The sequence below is a fragment of the Anabrus simplex genome, chromosome 1 (genome assembly GCF_040414725.1).
Source record: "Anabrus simplex isolate iqAnaSimp1 chromosome 1, ASM4041472v1, whole genome shotgun sequence".
Lineage (NCBI taxonomy): Eukaryota > Metazoa > Arthropoda > Insecta > Orthoptera > Tettigoniidae > Anabrus > Anabrus simplex.
In genome coordinates, this window is record NC_090265.1 from 258,450,946 (window position 1) to 258,470,474 (window position 19,529).

The 19,529-nt window shown below is 36.5% G+C and overlaps 1 protein-coding gene across 1 annotated transcript in view; it reads left to right on the forward strand.

Moving 5' to 3' along the window:
* LOC136862995 (methyl-CpG-binding domain protein 5/6 homolog sba) overlaps positions 1–19,529 on the forward strand; it is a 775,494-nt gene that overhangs the window by 747,954 nt on the left and 8,011 nt on the right. The window contains exon 11 of the mRNA XM_068225835.1: positions 3,487–3,742. Within this exon, the coding sequence (XP_068081936.1) occupies positions 3,487–3,742 (256 nt within the window). The remainder of the gene's footprint in view (positions 1–3,486; positions 3,743–19,529) is intronic.

Here is a 19,529-nt window from a genome sequence, read left to right on the forward strand (position 1 = left end):
CTTCTCATTCCATGATGGTGTCTCCTTTCTAAACTTTAACCATTCCACTTTTCCCTGTGTGGGTAGGAGTGGTAGAATACATCCATGGTATCCCCTGCTTGTCATAAGAGGTGACTAAAAGGAGGACCAGGGCCTCAGAACTTGGGACCAAGGCTTGGCGACCACGGTATCCCTAGTTGAGCCTGCTATTACTTCCACTTTTATTTGTCAGTCTCCTCGCTTTCATGTTCCCTATTTGACCTACCTTCGTCAACTCTTGTCCTTTTCCGACCTTGATGTTTTTAGGTTGGCGAGGCATAGGGAGTCTTTCATTTTCACGCCCTTCGTGATCCTTCCCTTTCTTTTGGCGATATCTTCGTTCTTCGAAGTGTCGGACTTTTCCCATTTTTACTCTGATTAGTGTTAATAGAGAATGGTTGCCTAGTTGTACTTTCTCTTAAAACTGTAATCACCACAACAACCACTCCTCTTCCACACTTTCTAATTCTGTGTCTGGAATGTTTTCACGATCTCCTGAAAATGCTCCTGCACTTTTTTTAATCCTTTCAATTACATACATTTATCTTCTTCTCTCTTGTCTCCTTTAGTCTTCCCATTTCTCCCACTTTCATCGTTTCTACCACTACTTAGATGGTCTCCATCAAATGTTTCTCCTGGAAAAGCTGTTACATCCAGTAACTGCCTGCAGTTTTATTTTACAACCAGAAAGTAATCAATTATTACTGTCTTTGTCTCACTCTAACCATAATTATCTTGTAATTTTCATACTGTTCATCTTTCTAAACCACATATTGCCATGATCAAACCATTTATTTCACAAACATTTTTCACCTTCGTAATTTCTTTTTCTATATCCATCTACCTCTACCTTCCTAAGTTTTTAGTTACCCGCGTGTGCATTTATGTCACCCATCACTATCACATCAGTAAAAATTCTCTTTCCGGTTTTTGTAGGAATTCCTTAATATCATATTCGCCGTTTGCAGTCTGGGGTGTGTGCAATTGCAGTCCAAGTCCTTCATTCCATTTTGCATTCTCATCCAAACTTTGATTATCCTATCACTTATGCAATGCATCATTTCCACATAGTTTTCAAGGGTTCATTTAATTATCACCCCTACTCCATTTCTTGCCTTTTCTGCACTGCTCGAATAGTGCAGCTTTCCTGATCAGTGTCATCATCTTGTTGGTAATCCCCATTTTTATGGTGATGTTTTCCGGTTGCCCACTTTTCACACTTTTGTATGTCACCTGCAGGGTCTGCCTTAACCTTTTCCAGGGCTGGTTTCGTTGTACCATCTTAAGTATAGGCTGTTATTTTGATGACATTGCTACTCTCAAAGCCATTTTAGAGCTGTTGCCTGCGATTTCTTCAGGCCGCTTGTAACATGGAGAATAGACGTCTTCTGTAGTCGCTCCATTGGAGGACAGGTGTCACAACTGATCTTGGAACCAATACCAGCTAGAACACACTGGGCTAGGGTGTCCTTGTATAGGGAGAGTCGCCACTCCCTGAAATAGGGCTGCACTGCCTCTGAAAGAGAGTCCTCTATCTGCTAATAAACTTAATAACAATAGTTATCAATAGTACAACATGAACAGTCAGTTATTCTCCACTTTTAAACAATAAAGAACAATAGCTCACTACCACATCATCAGTCCTTCCATGTTTGACTAATAAACAGTAAACTCATCCAAAAGCACGTGTTGCTAATCTGCATGCACTGTGTTTGTTCACCACCCTGTTGTTGCCCAAGATATCAAGGATCAAGGGAGTCTGCCACAAAGAAGTGTGTATGAAACCAGGTCTTTCTGAAGCAGACATTGTCAACCAGCAGAAGGAGATAATTCCACATCTGTTACAATCCTCCACCACTGTGTGAACTCTTACGGTAAAGCTGTATAATCCTTCACTGCCATGCCCACAAGATATCTGTCATCCTTTAATATTGTGATGATTTGTGATCTACTATTGGATGTTTGGCATGCCCAGTTGTCATCAGTCCATTGTTTCCACATTTGCATCACTGTTATGATGTTATGTCCCATTCAAGGACAAATGTTGTAGTATGAAAATCCATCTATTGTTCATCCTCATTTACATTCTGCTGTTTATTTATACTTCCGGTCTAGAAAGTCAAGAATAACAGCCGAGAGGATTCGTCATGCTGATCACATGACACCTCATAATCTGCAGGCCTTCAGGTTGAGCAGCAGTCGCTTGGTAGGCCATGGCCCTTTGGGGCTGTTGTGCCATTGGGTGAGGGGTTGTTTATTTATACTGTGCCCTTTTAGCACAGCGAGGCATGGTTTCCCTTGAAGAAAGGTTTACAGCCTATTGAATCTGGTACACTAATTGCTTGGCTCCTCAAGAGCCTTCATATTTATAAGCCAAACTTGACAGCCTAGAGGGCACTGCTGGATCTAGGAAAGCAAATTTACTTTGCAATTCTAATCACTTGCTTGTCATATGCTGCTTTGCATTTACTGTAAGTTTCACATGCTATTCAAGCTTGGTTTATGGTGTGGCGATTTTCATATACAGTACATGAGTTTATTCAATTAGTTTTAGGCAGTAGGAGAAAGGACATTTTACTATGCTGTCAGCAACAATATGTAAAACTTGAAACTTTCTCAGCATTAGTGAATGTTCCAATATGAAAGTTATTAGGTATGAATGTGAGGGAGAAGATGATGTAATTTTAAATACCTCTTTTTTGTGGAAAATAGTGTATGAAGAGTGTGATTAGAAACAAACTTTCACATTAAATGCTTTGATCTTACCTTTCGAAATAACACTGGAAGTCAGTCTTATCTAAAACATCATTCTAATTTAAATGAATTGGCTAATATGAACAAAACTTTTCAAGATGATGTTTTATGGTTAATGGTATCACAACTGGGAAGAAAGGAGTGAGGGGGTAAAGGGTGCATGCATGTTCAAGTGAAACTTGAGTGCTTGGTTCTTTCTGACAACTTCCTCTCCTTATGGATTGTCTCTTCTCCCATCCTGCATTTATTGAATGTGCACTGCAGCTGCTGCTTGGCATTGGATTGGTCATACATTCTTTTTTTTTATTTTTTTTAATTATCTTATATTATTTTTTAAGCATTTACCCAAGATAAAGGCCGGGTTTTAAAATGTCCAAATTGTTCATACTTCCTTCTTGAGTGAACTAATACCATTAACATGGTGGAGGAAGGAATATAAGAATGGGTTGCCAACTGCTTCATCTTGTTCCCAATTTAGGAAGATATATCAGGCTAAACATTCATCTTTAAATGTTGATTTGAACTATTATGTACATAACAAATCAGCTATGTATTTACTAGCATATCTTGAATTGAATCATAAACTATATATCTGGTCAGTTTTAGAATGATCATTGTTAGCTGATGAGATTGAGTGAGTTTAGAATTTGGATGAAGTTTTGGGAACCAGTTGGTAACTCAAAAGTTGACAGTTGGTATCCGTGTCGCACACAGAACCATCCCCACCTGCTGAGGCAGCTGAGGGACGTGGTACTCTCTCGGAAGGGGACCTAGTATGGGGGGCAGCACATGGTTTCCCTGCCTGGCCAGGCAAGCTGGTGGGATCAGCTCCCTCCGAACCTGCCTCTGGCAAAGTGTGGGTGCGCTGGTTTGGTGGCGATCACGCTCTCACTCAAGTGGATGTGCAGTCACTGAAGACGCTGTCGGAAGGGCTCGAGGCTCATCACCGTGCCAGGAAGAAATTTCGGAAGTGAGTTTCTGTCAAACCCATACTGCAGCCAGTTGCTAGTCTGTTCAACTTTCAGGAATGCTATAAGCTGGTATCCTACTGCCTGATTATTTATTTTTATTATTATTATTATTATTATTATTATTATTATTATTATTATTATTATTATTATTATTATCATCATCTTCATCTATCTCGGAGGTATACACAGTAGTTAACTTATTGTATGTAAAGTACTCTTAACTATGCATATTATCCAAATATTTATAAGTGCAGAGTCTCATTAGTCTACAGGTTTTAAATAATAATTATATTGCAAAAACAGCTCTAGAGTTGCCATTTTTAGTGTGTTCGCAAATTTTTAGGAAGCAGCCTATGTTCATGTATCCTTATTACATCCTCTTTTGCATTATAAAACTAGGATATATAAAATTCTACATTTTTCCAAGGAATGCAGAATGATGTAAGTAGAATGAAATCCATACCTCATGTTATATACAAATAAAGAAGAACTAATTGAGAATAGCAATTTTCGTTTAGGAGGTTGACTTGTCCTTTGTAAGGGAAAGTGGAAATTAATTTCTTTGAAAGATTGCTATACTTAGATATTCTCAAAACAGAAGTTATTTATATTGTATAAGCTATCACTATATTTTCCAGTCAACTGCTACATCAAACAAGATTGATATCTTGTGTACAGGCAGTTAAATGTGGCACTTGAGTCCCTATAAGAAACTTAATCATTAGGATAATATTGTTATGGTATTTCATACAATGATAAATCATTGGTACCTTAGAGGGAATTGTCAGCAATTCAGACAATTTATATCAGTAAAGATAAAATTATATAACTTATGGTTTTATTGGTAAAAAATGCCCAGATTTTAGGAAAGAAACATTTGCTGTACACCGAATACACGATCACGTGTCTTGTGTTAAAGCAGTCGTACAAGTAATTTCTCCTAGTCATTTGTAGAATTTCTTTAGAACACTCTGTACTTCAGACTTATAATGGCCACTCAAAAATGTGAGATGCTAGAATTTATAGATTATCACAAGAAATATCATGACAGGGCTTCAAATTTTGTTTTGTTTCCATTGCACTGATTCTTTATATTTAACTGGAAGTACACTTGATGCCTGTTTATGGTCATCATCCAATTTTCCCATATTTCACGAAAATTTTAAACGTCCAGTAGTATTTAGTATTCGTAGAAGTGGGAATATATTATTCCCTTATCTAAAATGGTGCAATACATTCCCAGTTTCGGTGGTTAATCAATTTTCTAAATACTGGAATTTTGTAAGTTATTGTATAATCTAGGCAATCACAATTATTCTTGTTCTTAAATTTTAAATGAAACCCATTAAAACTTGATGGACGATGGATGGAGTATTTATGGAAGGACTTCCTTTTATAAAACATCCGCCCATGGTTACTTTATTGCATGGATGTTTCTAAACGTCCACAAAGCATGGAACACTGGGACCTTAGTGTTTAAGCACAGTGTTGATTTTCACATTATTTTTCTTCAATGTGAGGTAAGTATTTCAGGGAACAGACAAATAATGTTCTCTCTTCTATGAATGTTTCTACATGTCCACATAATGTAGAATGTGTGAAACTTCCGTGATTCCTCATCGTAAACTTCTAAATCAATGATGTTTTATATTTAAATCCTTATTTTTCTTCAGTTTTACATTTTTACTAACCATTTTATATTATTTTCAAAGTAGTGTATGCTTTATTGTTCATTAAGTGCCTAAGATGAATAATGAAGGATCAGTCTAAATTCTGTGTTTTAACAATATTGTGATTTGGAGCATCATATATTACACCATATTTTTAAACCAGTTTTCCTGTCTCATGTCTTATTCTTTTAACATGTTAATCACCGTGTTACACAGTATGCATGTCTCAGTCCCCAAGGTATCTTAGGCCACAAGACGCATCTGCCACGTCTCGCACTGACCTCAGGTATATTTGATGAGGAACAGCAGGAAACTGAAATATCACTTAGATTATTATGAATTTTAATGGTAGTCTAGGAAGGGTAAAACAGGTTTCGCCCTGTAAGTATTTTATTTAAAAGAAAAGAAAAATTATTTTAATTACAGGCTTTTTTGCGATACATTGTACATGACTGAAAACAAACACTACAGTTCATTACCATATTGTGACAGATTGGATGCTGTTCTGTAGAAATAACTTGATACTTGATTGTAAATTATGTAAATAAGAATATAGGAATTTATTTACAAAAAATATAACTGAAAATGTGCTTGAAGAGTAATGGTATGGTGGTACATCATTGAAGCAAAAGAAATCAATTGGCCCTTGTTACACTTAATTTGGCTTATGTGAATCACAAAAACATGTCAAGCATAAAATTTTTTCACAATTCAAACATTGAAATTTCCTTCAATTGGCTTTTTCTGCGTAGTCTGGTGACCAAATTCTGTTTTTTTTTTTTTTTCATAGCAGACATTGTGCATCCTGTTTTCTTGTTCTCATCTCTTAAGAGCACTTCATCAAGTTGCTGCACTTCAGGACTTTTACTTTTGCTGACTCCATTATTTCCCCAAACCAGACCCAATAGTTGTTGAACCAGCATCTCCTGGAATGTTGTTACAGATATTTTACTCTGGGTCACGATCTTATATACAATGGATGTGCTTGTAAGTGCGGATCCTAGCATCAGATCAAAGGCAACTTTCCTATACCATTTTATTCCCCTACGTAGAGCTATGAGTAGGCCCTTTTGATAGATTATAGTCAACAATCATCGTTGGCTTTTCCACTTGCCCCCCTCTCTGTTGAACAATGGTTTTACTGTCAAAATGTGCAGTGCTCAGAAGAAGGATATCTCTTTTGTCTTTCAATTTCCTGACCACCACGCCCGTGTTACTTTCCAGGCCAGCACTCTCTCCTTTTTTCAGGGTTCTAGATGTTACTTCTTTAAGATTTTGTGTCAGTTGCTTCTGAGAGTTCCAACTAAATGTGTTTTTCGCTTTAATAATTCATGCGCCAGTTCGATACTGGTATAATAATTATCAGTAAACTAAGTATGCCCTGCATCAAGCAGTAATGTCATGAGTGACAAAACAGTTTTTGTTGGAATACTTCTGTTGGGATTGCATTCTTTGCCGCAGTAAATGCTGAACTCATACGTGTAACTATCATCAGTGCACAGCTTGAACAATTTTATCCCGAATTTATGTCTTTTGTTCTTTATGTACTGCTTGAAGGACAGCCTTCCCCTAAGAGGTATCAGTGTCTCATCAATACACACATTTTGTCCAGGAGTGTATACACTCTTGAATTTGTCTCTCAGTTTTTTTTTGTAAGAGGTGCAAGTTTACATAATCGATCTGATTCGTCAGTACATTCATTCTTACTGGAATTAATCAGATGTAACAAGAGTTTGAAATGATTGCGGGACATCACAGAAGGACTTTGTTTCTGCATATAATATTTTTTGACCAACAGTCTGTAATTCTAGGAAGCTTCACTAATCCCATTCAAATGAGAATCCCAAAACAAAAAGGTTCAATTTCTTCAGCATTCATGTCACTCCAGTTTTGTAATAGATATTTAGGGGTAATATGAGCTGACTTCTGAGCTGCATACTGATTTGTTTCAACCATGATTAAATTAATTATTTCATTGCCTGTGAAGAGTTTGAAAAAAATCATAGGGTTCTTTATTTATGTACTTATATATATAGTACGTTTGACACCAGAGTCCTTTCCTATAATCTCAAAGTTCTTTAAGTGAGTACCGCTAACAGCATGCCACGACACAGTACTGAAATCACTCTCTAAATCCTCTGAATTACTTGAATCACCCTGACACACATAATCTGCTACTACACTATCAATCACTTCACTCATGTTGACATCACTGGAAGTCTCAGGTTGTGGCCCAGATGCTGCTGTCTGTAGCTCACTGAATGAATATCAAACTCGTTCAACTATTGGTGTACCAATACCACGTTTGAGGAAAGTACGCTTCACTCTCAGAGATATTCTCTCCATTGTAGCAGGTACCAGAAGGTCCAACAGGTAAAATGTCTCCACTTTTTTTGTGTGAGGTTTCAATACTTTTCTTCTTTTGGGAGCATCTTCATCCGAAATTATATTTGATTCTTCTGAAAAATCGGTAACCGATATTTCAGTGCAGTCGTCATCAGATAAATAATTATCAATAAGCTTCTGGAGCTTTCGTTGATGACTTTTGTAATTTTCCATAAAGTGGGCGAGTGTTCCTATTACATACCAGCAATACGACTGACCAGAATGTATCATTGTTAGCAACAACACAGCAAAACTGCGCCAACGCAACTAGCGCTGTTGAGGTGGGTGGTACATGTCTCATGGCCTGGTCCATTATTTGTTCTGCTCAGGCCGCAAGAACCGTAAGTCACATCTCACAAAAAATAGGGGTAGAAAATATTAATTTCGCGTTTGTAACATTTTATATTTGTGTAAATATCATACCATTTGACCGAATTAACAAAAAAGTGTATGGGCCCAGGAACTTGCATTTTTCTTAACATTGCGGCTGTTAACATGTTAAATAAAAAACACAAACTAGAAACTTTGTTTACTCCATGCCCATTTCTAAACTAATTCTTCACCTTCAGTCACATTCCTTATTTAAATGCTTATACAAAAATACAAGCTTAGAAGCTTTGTCTACATGAAGTCTGTTTCTTAACTTTGGATGAACTATTCCAAATGTAGAAAACACATGTTCTACACCAGCGGATGATGCTCTAGCTGTTAAGAGTTGCATAACTTGGTCTATTGCCAGCTTGCCAATGACATTTTTTTTGAGATTTCCACCACTGCAAAGCAGACACACCTTGCATCACTTCATTGATGAAAATCGTTGGAATGAAGTATCAAAATTTTTCTTGATATTGCACAAGTATTGATAGAAATGAAGTTCTCGCATATTCTTCCTGGGCAAATTGGAATGCACATTCATGCTCACATCGATGTAAAACATATTCTGAGTTGTTTAATACTCAGGCTTAGACGCCCAAGAGAGTTTTGGTTTATTCTGCTATCTAGTAGGTTTAGAATAAAACAGAACATTGAAATTGATGAGCAAGCAGCCAGATGGTGTCTAATAAAAACGCTTATGTATGATAGCCAAGGCATTATTATTATTATTATTATTATTATTATTATTATTATTATTATTATTAGCGTATGGACCCTGTTGGATCACGCAGTGCTTTTATGATTCACCTTTGTGGTCTTCCATATGGCTTTCATTTTTTCTCCGTGGACTCTCTTCCGTTCTTCAGTCCATTTGGTTCCTGGTCTCCTTGGAACTTCGTTCTCTGGCTGTACTACCCATCTGTTTTCTTCTTTACATAACAGGTTTCTGTCTAATACATTCTGATATATCTATCTGGGCTTTCTCCAGGTCCTTTTTAACTTCTTGGATGCATGGTAGACTCTTCAGTTTTCAGCTGTATGTCATGATCTTGTGTGTAAGCCTTGTTGTTGGGAGTCTTTGAACATGTCCATAAAATTTCAATCTTAGTTTTCTAATATCTGCTGTCAGGTTGGACAGTTTCTCTGTTACTTTATGGGATTTCAGTCTGTATGCATCTTCTTCTTTTTCTGGACCAATAATTTTTCTCATCTTTTGTTCTTCCTTCAGAATGTTCTCTAGATCCCCTTTGCTGTTGAGTACCAGTGTTTCACTCATGTGTAAAACTTCAGGTTTGATCACAGTATTGTAGTGCCCGATCTTTGTGTTTGTGGACATGAATTTTTTCTTGTAAATATCACATGCTCTTCAATATGCTCTCTTGATTTTCTGTAGGCGAAGTTTCTGTGCTTCCTTTTCTAACCCTGTTGGTTCTACAATTTCACCATGGTATTTGAAGTGTGGAGCCCATTTTATCTGTCCATATTTTGAGTTTAGTTTCTGAATGTTGATTCTAGTACAAATGAACTTAGTTTTCTCAAATGAAGTATGTAGCCCAACTTTTTCAGCACGTTCCTTAAGGACTTCTATCTGTTTGATCTCTGATATTTCACTGTCCGCTAGTATTGCTAGGCCATTTACGAAAGCCAAGCAGCTGATCATGATGTCATCTTTTTTTTTTGTCTGAGTTGAGTTGGTTTGTAGTGGTTCTGAATTTTTAGTTCTTTCTCCCACTCTGTAATAACTTTATTCAGGACGAGATTGATAAGGAGTGGTGACAGTCCATCGCCTTGTCAAAACGCCACTTTTAACTTCAAAATGACTTTATGTTTTGCTGATGAATTTTACTTTTCATTTTGTGTCAGTGAGTGTTTGCTTGATGTGGTTTAAAGTCTTTGGGTCATGTCCCTGTTGTTCTAGGATATCAAAGAGGGACTGTTGGTCGATTGAATCGTACGTCTCGTTGAAGTCAACGAACATGCAAATGATCGGACAGTTTCTGGTTGCCTTGTATTTCAGTGTAATTCTGAAATTTATTATCTGTTCAGTGCAGGAATGTCCTGGTCAGAAGCCTGCTTGGTATTTGCCGATTTTATGTTCAAGTTGCTCTTGTGCTCCTTGAAGCAGACATGCTGAGAGGATCTTGTAAGTGAAGGAGGGAAATCCCTCTGTAGTTTTTCACATCTGACCTGTCACCTCTCTTGTGTAGTGGGTGGATGAGTGCACATTTCCAGTCTTCAGGTAGTTTTTCCATTTTCCAAATGTCTATGATGATTTGTGTGAGTTCCTCAAGCGTGTTCGGTCCTAGATTCTTTAGTAGTTCCGCTGTGATTCCATCTTCTCCAAATGTCCTGTTGTTTTTGAGTCTAAGGTCGTGTCTGTGAATTTCTTCTTTTGTTGGTGGTTGAGATTCTGGGTTTGTGTATATGGGAGTATCTTTGGGATATCTCAGTGGTAGTTCCAGACAATTGAGTAGCTCAGAGAAGTACTGAGCCAACTCTTGGAGTTATCTTGATTGGTCAAATTTGCCACTTCTTTTCTGAAGCATAACTTCTGTGTGGTGTATCCTTGGATCTTTCTTGCAAATGTCTTATAGGTCTGGTATGTTTTTTTTTTTTTTTTTTTTTTTTTTTTTCAATGGAGTCCAGGTGCTCCTTCATATGTCCTCTTTTCACTTTCACTGCCTGTCTAATGGTACAGTCAGTTTTCTGGGTTACACCAAAAGCCAGTGCTCTTGGTTTTGACACAGCATTTTACTTTTTTTGGAAGGCCAGTAACCTTTCTCTTAATGGAATCTCCAATCTTTCTCTATTTTCTTCACAAATCTTTACAAGTAGTGACTAGTTTTTAATGTAAAATTGAAGGCATTCTGTATTCCATCAACCTTCTTGAGGCAAGATTAATGATTGCCCTCCTTCCCTCCTAAATTTTATTTTGACAAAATGATTATTGCAGAAGTATTTCACAATTTCTGCTACATGTTCCTTTATATTTGAGGTGTCCTTTGTAAGATCCTGGGAGAGAAGATTCAAAATATGAGCAGAGCAGCCACATGTAATTACATCAATTTCTTCCATTTCTTTGAGAGCACTCGTAATTTTTGCCATATTGCTTGTATTGTCTCTAATAAAGCTTCTCACATTGCACTTTAATTTGCTCTCACAACTTTACACTGAATTTATTGCAAGTTCAGTTAAGCAATCGTGTGCATGGGAGTGCCCAAATGTATCAACAGTGATGAATAGATGTGTGTTCCCATTTTTACTGGACACTGTAACACACACAGTGGGCTCATTGTGCACATTTGACCATCCATCTAAACTCATATAAACTGCATTATCAAATAAATCCTGGAAACATCTCTCTCACTTTGATCGATTTCTTCAAGAAGGGGTCCAACTATTCCAGTAGGTGATGGAGGAATATAGCCAGGTTGCAACATACTTTCAAGTCTTCTGAATTCTGAACGATTAACGGAGCGGAAGGAACTGTTTGTACTATGGTCTGATGAGAAGTCGCGTGGGTGTGGGAAAAGGGGTGCGAGGGATTAATATGTCTGCTGCGCAAGCGCCTGTCTCAAGTCAGAAGGCCTGACAGTAAACATCTGTTCCGTCCGTGATGACTCTTGCGAATTGAGATGCCGTTGTGAAGCTTCAAGGTGATAGTGCAATTGTGCTTTAGTTACATATTTGCTATAAGTACTCCATAATGAACAGTTTAATTATGAACATACATCTGTTTCAGAGAGCTCACACAGTCTTCACAACTGATGTTTGTAGCTTAGAGTGTAGTATCTGTTACTCGTGCTGTACCTACAAGCTGCCGTGGCTTCTCGTGAGACGCAGATAGTAGTTCAGACAATGAAGTGACTAATCTGACATTGCTTAATTTTTAGAGATGGTCCCTCAGTGGGCAGTAGGTACATAACTAATTCTCTCTCTTTGTTTTGATGCTGAAGGTGAAACTACTGGGTCTGTCTCTTAATTTTGATCTTCATTGCCATATATTGCAGTATTATAATTTTTTCTTGATTTATCTTTTGTGCTGTTACATTTCTGAATATGTCATTTCATTCTAGCAACTAATCCCTACATTTCTAAATTGCATTATTTGCATTTAGATTTCATGCCTTTATCACTTGAATTGGGAAGTTTTTTTAAATTCTCTCCATACTGGATTGAGTTTTGGCCTGGAGTACTGATTTTAAGTTGACAGCAAATTTCTTGTTACAGTTTTACAAGCACAATACAATAAACTCAATAAAGTGATTCTTCTGTTTAGAAAATTACTACTTAACTCTATCTCAAATGAACTGGGAGACTAAGTAGACAAAAAGGCATGGGGAATGAATTGGAAAAGCCTACCTTTCCTTAAAGCATTATAAATTCTTTATATGTGTAAATTAATGTTATTTCCATATAAACGTTACATGTAAGACATCTAATGCCATTAAGCTTTTCACTTCAAAAAGCAGTTGTTTCATTTCTTAAACGATACTTGTTCATTGAAGGCAGTCGCGGGTACAACATAGCTATGTTCATTTATCTGACCCACATGCGGGAAGAGCTGTCTGTCTATTGTTGAATGTAAAGTCTGGGGATAATGTACTACAGTCTAGGTTATAAATAATTTTTATTCTTGCCGGATGAAATGGTAGTTTAGGGGAAGTTGCCTAAAATTAATTTTTTTAAATACCTATTGGCCCTATCGCAAAGTATTACGTACCGTAACAAAAGTTACAGAGAATACAAGTTCAGTCATTTATGTTTTATACAGTTTTACCATACCGACTATGATAATAGAATAATGCATTTAGACTTTTGTTGCTTAGTCCATATCACGCCGAGCATTGCTAACATGGAAATATTGTTTAATTGTGTTAACTGGCGATGGTTTTTTCATGATTGTCTTAATGTGTAAACCCGTGTGGACATTGGTCAGTATCGACAGAGAAAGTGTGAAGATGTATGTTGTATGTTGGGTATTCAGCCCGAAGGCTGGTTTGATCCTCTGCAGCTCTGCCAACAACTGTCATAAATAGCCTAGGCATCACTGAAGAGGCGTGCTAGGGAAATGAGGAGTGAGGTAGTTTCCCGTTGCTTTCCTCTATTTTGCTATTTTATGTCAGTCTGCCAAGCCCACTGAAATGCATGCACCAACTGACCCTATGAGCAATATTTTCACACCATTCATAACAGGGACTGGCTGCATAAAGAATGGTATTACTAGTATCACTCATACCTCAGTCACTTTCATATTGTCAAAGTCAAGGATGAGACTGAGACAGGTCAATGAAAGTAACAAATTTGATATAGCCCATACCAGAAGACATAGTGCACTGTAAACACTACATCTTGCCAGCAAAGGCATAGTGTGAAGATGATTATAAAGAAATGAGAAAAATCGTGAAGGAACGATCGCTTGAAGAACAAGACTAGAGGGAGTCATGAAAGAAGGAAGGATTGCTTTTACATTTGATACTCTAATATCTCAGATTCAGAATAACAATAACATTATATTGTTCATTGTTGTGGTGTGATTTGTCTCATCTGCTGCCAGTCATCTGCGTCCCAAGTAAAACAGCATGCCTTTGCACATTCTATATGATCGTCCCTTCAACGACGGGTACTGCAGCTAGTTGTGAATGCATTTCATTCTGTTGCCTTATATGCAAGAATAATAATCAACAATCAGTTGTTGAGTCAATTTCTCTGTGTTTATAGTAGGGCTGAAATCTCCTTGAAGAGGAGAACCTCAAATCTTGAGCTTATATGAAGTACATTCAGGTTGACAGGCTCACGATTTTCCTTTGGTGCATAGTTTTGTACAACTGTACATATAAGAGCATTTCAGGTAACTAATGAATTATCCTTAAATAATAGAAGAAATCATTTTAATGGTACACACTTTTTATTTTTTTTATTTTTTTTAATGAGTGACCAGCATTTGAAGTTGATGTATAGTTTGTTTTGATGTCACTTGACGTAACCTCTGTCTGTGTGTATAAATAACTAGCACGCTGCAGTGCTAGCGAAGTAACAGAAGTGAAACATGTGGAGTTTGTATCTTATTTTGTTGTTATGTTAAAGTGGAGTAGTTCAGTGCTGTATTTTAATATCTGAACACAATGCTTCAGGAGTGTTGTCTTAGCATGGGAAGGGTAGGCCTATATCTGTGCTGGTTCCCTGATCATGAAATATCAACAACTACATTCAAGTTATGGGAAAACGCAAAGTAAATCGACAAGTTTTAAAGCCTACAAATTACAGTATGGTTTGTTTTAAGCATTTCGATGTGAAAGATTTTGTATATATATATATATATACTAAGTAATGAAACAAGATATTAGGATCCACCTATTCAATACTAAATTATGTGAGAGATTATGAAGTCATCACATATTCATTTATTTATTCTCATGGTACCGGTTTTGGCAAAGTGATTGCCATCATCAGCCTAGGGAATTTCTACAAAGGCATTCAAAATTACATTAACATGTGACACTTATAGTTAATATACACTAATAACTTAAAATGGATATCCATGTAAAAGCTGAAAAATGTTATTTACAAGTGTTACATGATAGTCATTGAGCATTTACATTTTCAGGTTTTCACCTTAACAATTATATAATTAAAAATAAATTGACAGGCTAAAATTTGAGTGATTAGTTTAAAATATACACTTTGTGATAAAATATAACTTATTTTCAGTTTTTATCAGTCATTAGTAGTATGTACAAATGACATTGTTTGTGTTCATTAAACAGCTTGATTCAATTAAAAGTTCGTAGGTATTGTAGCCATATTTAGTATTAATAGGTTAATATGAAAGCAACCAAGATTCTTGATAGAAGGTAGTTCCTCAAGGAATATAAGCTGCGTAATTCTATAAAGCGCTCGGCTCGGACTTGACAAACTTAAATCCAGAATGAATGATTTAAAATATTCTTATATCCTTTTATAAATAAAATATGACTTATTTTGTCTATCAATCACTAGTAATATGGTGTATACAAATGGTAGAGAATTCCTTATATTATAAAATAATTGAGTTCATTAAAACAGGTTTGATTCAATTATATGTCCATAAGTATTGTAGCCAAATTTAGTGTTAATAAGCTTATATGAAAGCAACCGAGGTTCTTGATAGAAGGAAGTTCTTCAAAGAAATGGAAGCGGCGTAATTGTATAAAATACTAGGCTCGAACTTTGTGCTAAGATGTAAGATCGTAACAGCGGAATGGATCTTATAGAACAGATTTGTTATTACAGGTGTTGATCTGGAATGATCTCTATCTGAGACGGAACCTGCAAGAAAAATAATAATTTGTGAATTAGCGTTATGAATGAAGAAAGGGGGGGGGGGGGAGTTTTTAAATATAGAAGATTCGCCTTGGATGACAAGTTGGTGGTAGTAATGTTGAAGAGGAACTAGTAAACTGATCTTACAGGCAGCAGGCCGCTGGAGAGAGCGGGGAGGGGCGGGAGCAAACATGATTTCTTAAAATACTTATTGATGATTTTAAGGCAGAAAATGCAATGTCACTAATCAAAGTTTTTGAAATCAAAGAATTTTTGCGGTACTACTCCTGGTCAGTAAGCCTCTGACTTTGATCTTTTTTAAGATTATATGCTTGCTTGTAGAATGGTTTTGTAGGCTCATATATTCCCTTCTTCTCACAATCAGCATCATCAGGTTGACTCGTGGAGGATTTGAAGGGGATGTTTGGATCAGTTATATATCCTACATTGTTGTCTTTGTAGGCAGTCATATCATGAGTGCTTCTGTTCTCTGCCAAACCATGGTTCGCTTCATGGATGGTGAATCCAGTTGTTCTGAGGGTCTGGGCAATGGATATTCATATTCAATGATGTCTAGTGATGCATAAAGTCTCGCTGTGCTGGCAGGAACTAGGGATGTATGCAAGTGTTAGACATTACCTGCAATGGTTGTTGTCCGTGGTCTTACTGGGCACAGCATAAACTGCTGCTGCATTCCCAGTCATCTTGAGGTCATCTCTCCATTCGCTGTGTGTTAATCCTTCAAGGTGGCCGATTCAATTATTGGAAGCTGGATGTTCTTGCAAAGGGATGACTCCTTTACCTTTGTGGAGAGACTGCACCACTTCTTAAATTCCAGGTCTCTTAATATCCCCCTGATTTTCTGATAGTCTAGAAATCCATCTTTAGAATTCATCAGGTTGTCATCAGGTGATAGATTGAGTCTTGTTAGTCAAGTATTGCTTTCCTCTTTGACGTTTCTTGTACTGAAAATGTAGGGGTTTTGATATCTTTTTAGAATTTTTAGACCATTTATATGCTGCAGAAATGACTCCTATTTTGAACAGAATAGTTCCAAGTTCATTAACAATTTAACATACCAATAATTTACAAAATTGTGATTTTTTTTTTTTTTTTTTTTTTTTTTACTTAAGTTTGTATTCTTATTATGTTATATCTTCTGTTAAAGCAGCATAAATATAAAACCACTATATGCATGTGAAGGCCACTGAAATTTGCTTCTCAATGCTAGCATCAAATTGTGTATTGAAATATAGAGACAGTAGTAACAATGAAAGTAATTTTTACTAACTTAACAGTGAAAATAAGCTGCAGAAAAGTCCTTGTTTTAAAATTCTGAGTATTCTGTTTATGGGTTCTGTAACTCACATGTAAAATAAATAGAGACAAAACATTTCAGCACTAAACAGTTGACAAGGAAGATATCATGACACTCAATATTGAATGAAAAAAACATTGTTTATATGTTTGTGGCTGTGTGAAACCCTCTGAAACAAGGATCAATGCACTCCATACACATGTATCTGGATTCCATTCACGCCTTCTTCTCTCCAGCATCACACACACTGCTATACATTCTGCACATCCTTGTTGGGTTTTGCTTATTATCAGTTGGAGGAGACACCGAAGCAAAATGGTGGCCAGTAAGTCGCATTGGAGTTGCTCTTACTGATGGCAACCTTCTGCTTTTGGAGAAAATTCTTTTCTATGGTGGAAGTGCAATCATTTTCTCAATGACACCCACACAGATGTCAAGAGAATTCTTCTTTCCTCCATATTTTTTTGAAGAGGACAAAAGCATCCCATATTGTTTGTTCTAACAGATGAAAAAAGTCTTATAAAACTTTCTTCCTCTCTTCCATGGCAGTGGGTTAGTAGCACTGTCTTGATCAAACAAATTAAAAAAACACCACAGACACCTCTGTTTCATTATATGTGAACACAGATTGTGGTTTCACAACTTCTTTTTTCCCGTCCTCTGCATCTTTCCATCTCTGCACTATATTGCAGTCAGTTTACCTTGCAGGAATGCTGCAGTCTCCCTCTTCTTGAGTTTCTTGTTCCTGAAAGTTGGAAAGATATCTGCTTATTGGGACGCACAGTGCCAAACATATCATGCGATTGGTATTCAGACTGTTGGTCACAAATATCAAGTTTTGAAGCTTCCACCTAATCAATACATATCTTTATATATTATTGTTCTACAGTACCGGTTTCGACCTTGTCATCTTCAGCTGACCTTCACAAGGTCAAAACCGGTACTGTAGAACAATAATATATAAAGATATGTATTGATTAGGTGGAAGCTTCGAAACTTCATATATGTGCTCTTGTTTAAAAAGTGTAGGCACCTCTTCGTGTTCACAAATCTTCAGAATGGCAGAGTTGTTGAAAAATTGGTGTAGCTAATATACTGTAGGTGTCTTGGATCAGTACATTTGATATGTAAGTTTCTTTACAGTGCTTTGCAGTAATATCGGTGCATTAAAAATATATATCTCATCAATTGTTGTGTCCTTCCATTCCGACACATTAGCCTGTCTTGCGTTTCTGTTAGTCTCAGTCAGCAAAATGTCTATAAAATCATCATCAGTGAACTGACTAATAGAGTTCATAACATCTTCACTACATGGCTGGAAATTTACTTCATGGTTAGCCTTGAAAGGAAAATGTGGTGGAGTTGGTGGTCATGTTCCGGATGTATAAATTTCACACCACTATCTGGCACTTACCAGATGAACTTGAGGGATTACTTCTTTCTCCTCACAATTTTTTTCAGAACTATCAGACTAACTAAACTCAATGTTAAACTCTTTATCATTCTCCATTATTTCATAACACACAAAGTAGACTTAACAATAAGTAAGGAATAGCCATGAAAATGAGCTTGCTGAGTCACAAAAATCCATTAACAGAAACATCTATAGGCAAAAATAAGAACCTAAAGGAATGATTTCAACAACATCTGGTAGGAATATTGAGAAACAAGAAGCAAGGAGAATTTTTGAGCTTTAAATTAGGTACCGATCAGTAAGCAACATTCCCAAGTATAGAATCTATAAACTTGACCATATTAATGACCTATAATGGCCTTACTGCTCTGGAAAAACAGAAGATGTATCTTTCTTTTTAAAATTTTTAAAATTATATTACAGACAATTTTTAAGGGCAGTCTCAATTTTCATAATTTTGGTTGTTTGATAAGAGTGTAAGATTTATTTTTTCAATTTTCTTTGCATCTCAAGACACAGATAGGTATTATGGCAATGATAGGATAGGAAAGGGTTAGGAGTTGAAAGGAAGTAGCCGTGGCCTTAATTAAGGTACAGTCCCAATATTTGCCAGTGTGAAAATGGGAAATTACAAAAAACCGCCCCCAGGGCTGCTGACAGTGGAGTTTGAATCCACTATCTCCCAAATGCAAGCTCACAGCTGCACGGCCCTAACCACACGGTCAGTTCACTAGGTAGTGTAAGATTTTTCTATCGCTGCCATTATCAACAGACAATGCTATTAATTTAAACTCTGATGCATGTTATGAAAGTTCATCAAGCTATTATTTATAGATTTTATCTATGTAGCTTTATCAAATATTCATTTTCTGTATCAATCAATCAATCAATCAATCAATCAATCAATCAATCAATCAATCAATCACTACTGATCTGCATTTAGGGCAGTCCTTCAGGTGGCAGATTCTTTATCTGTTATTTTCCTAACCTCTTCTTAAATGATTGCAAAGAAATCGGGAATTTATTTTTGGCTATCACTTTACAAATAAAAAGTCTTTTCCATACAAAACAACCGTCTATATTAGATGGGACAATATCTGTACATGTTTCAGCCTATCTAAAGGCCATCCTCAGTAGAAGCTCAAATATTACATTTATGCTAACAAATAAAAACACTGATGAATTGTGTGGAATTGAAATACTGAACCATATCATATATGCTTCAGTTTATTTATTACAACACTGTGGCATAATTTTATTTATGTGATCAATATAGTCGCGCAGAATGAAGGAAGGAACCCTGGATGGCCATGCCATAGGCT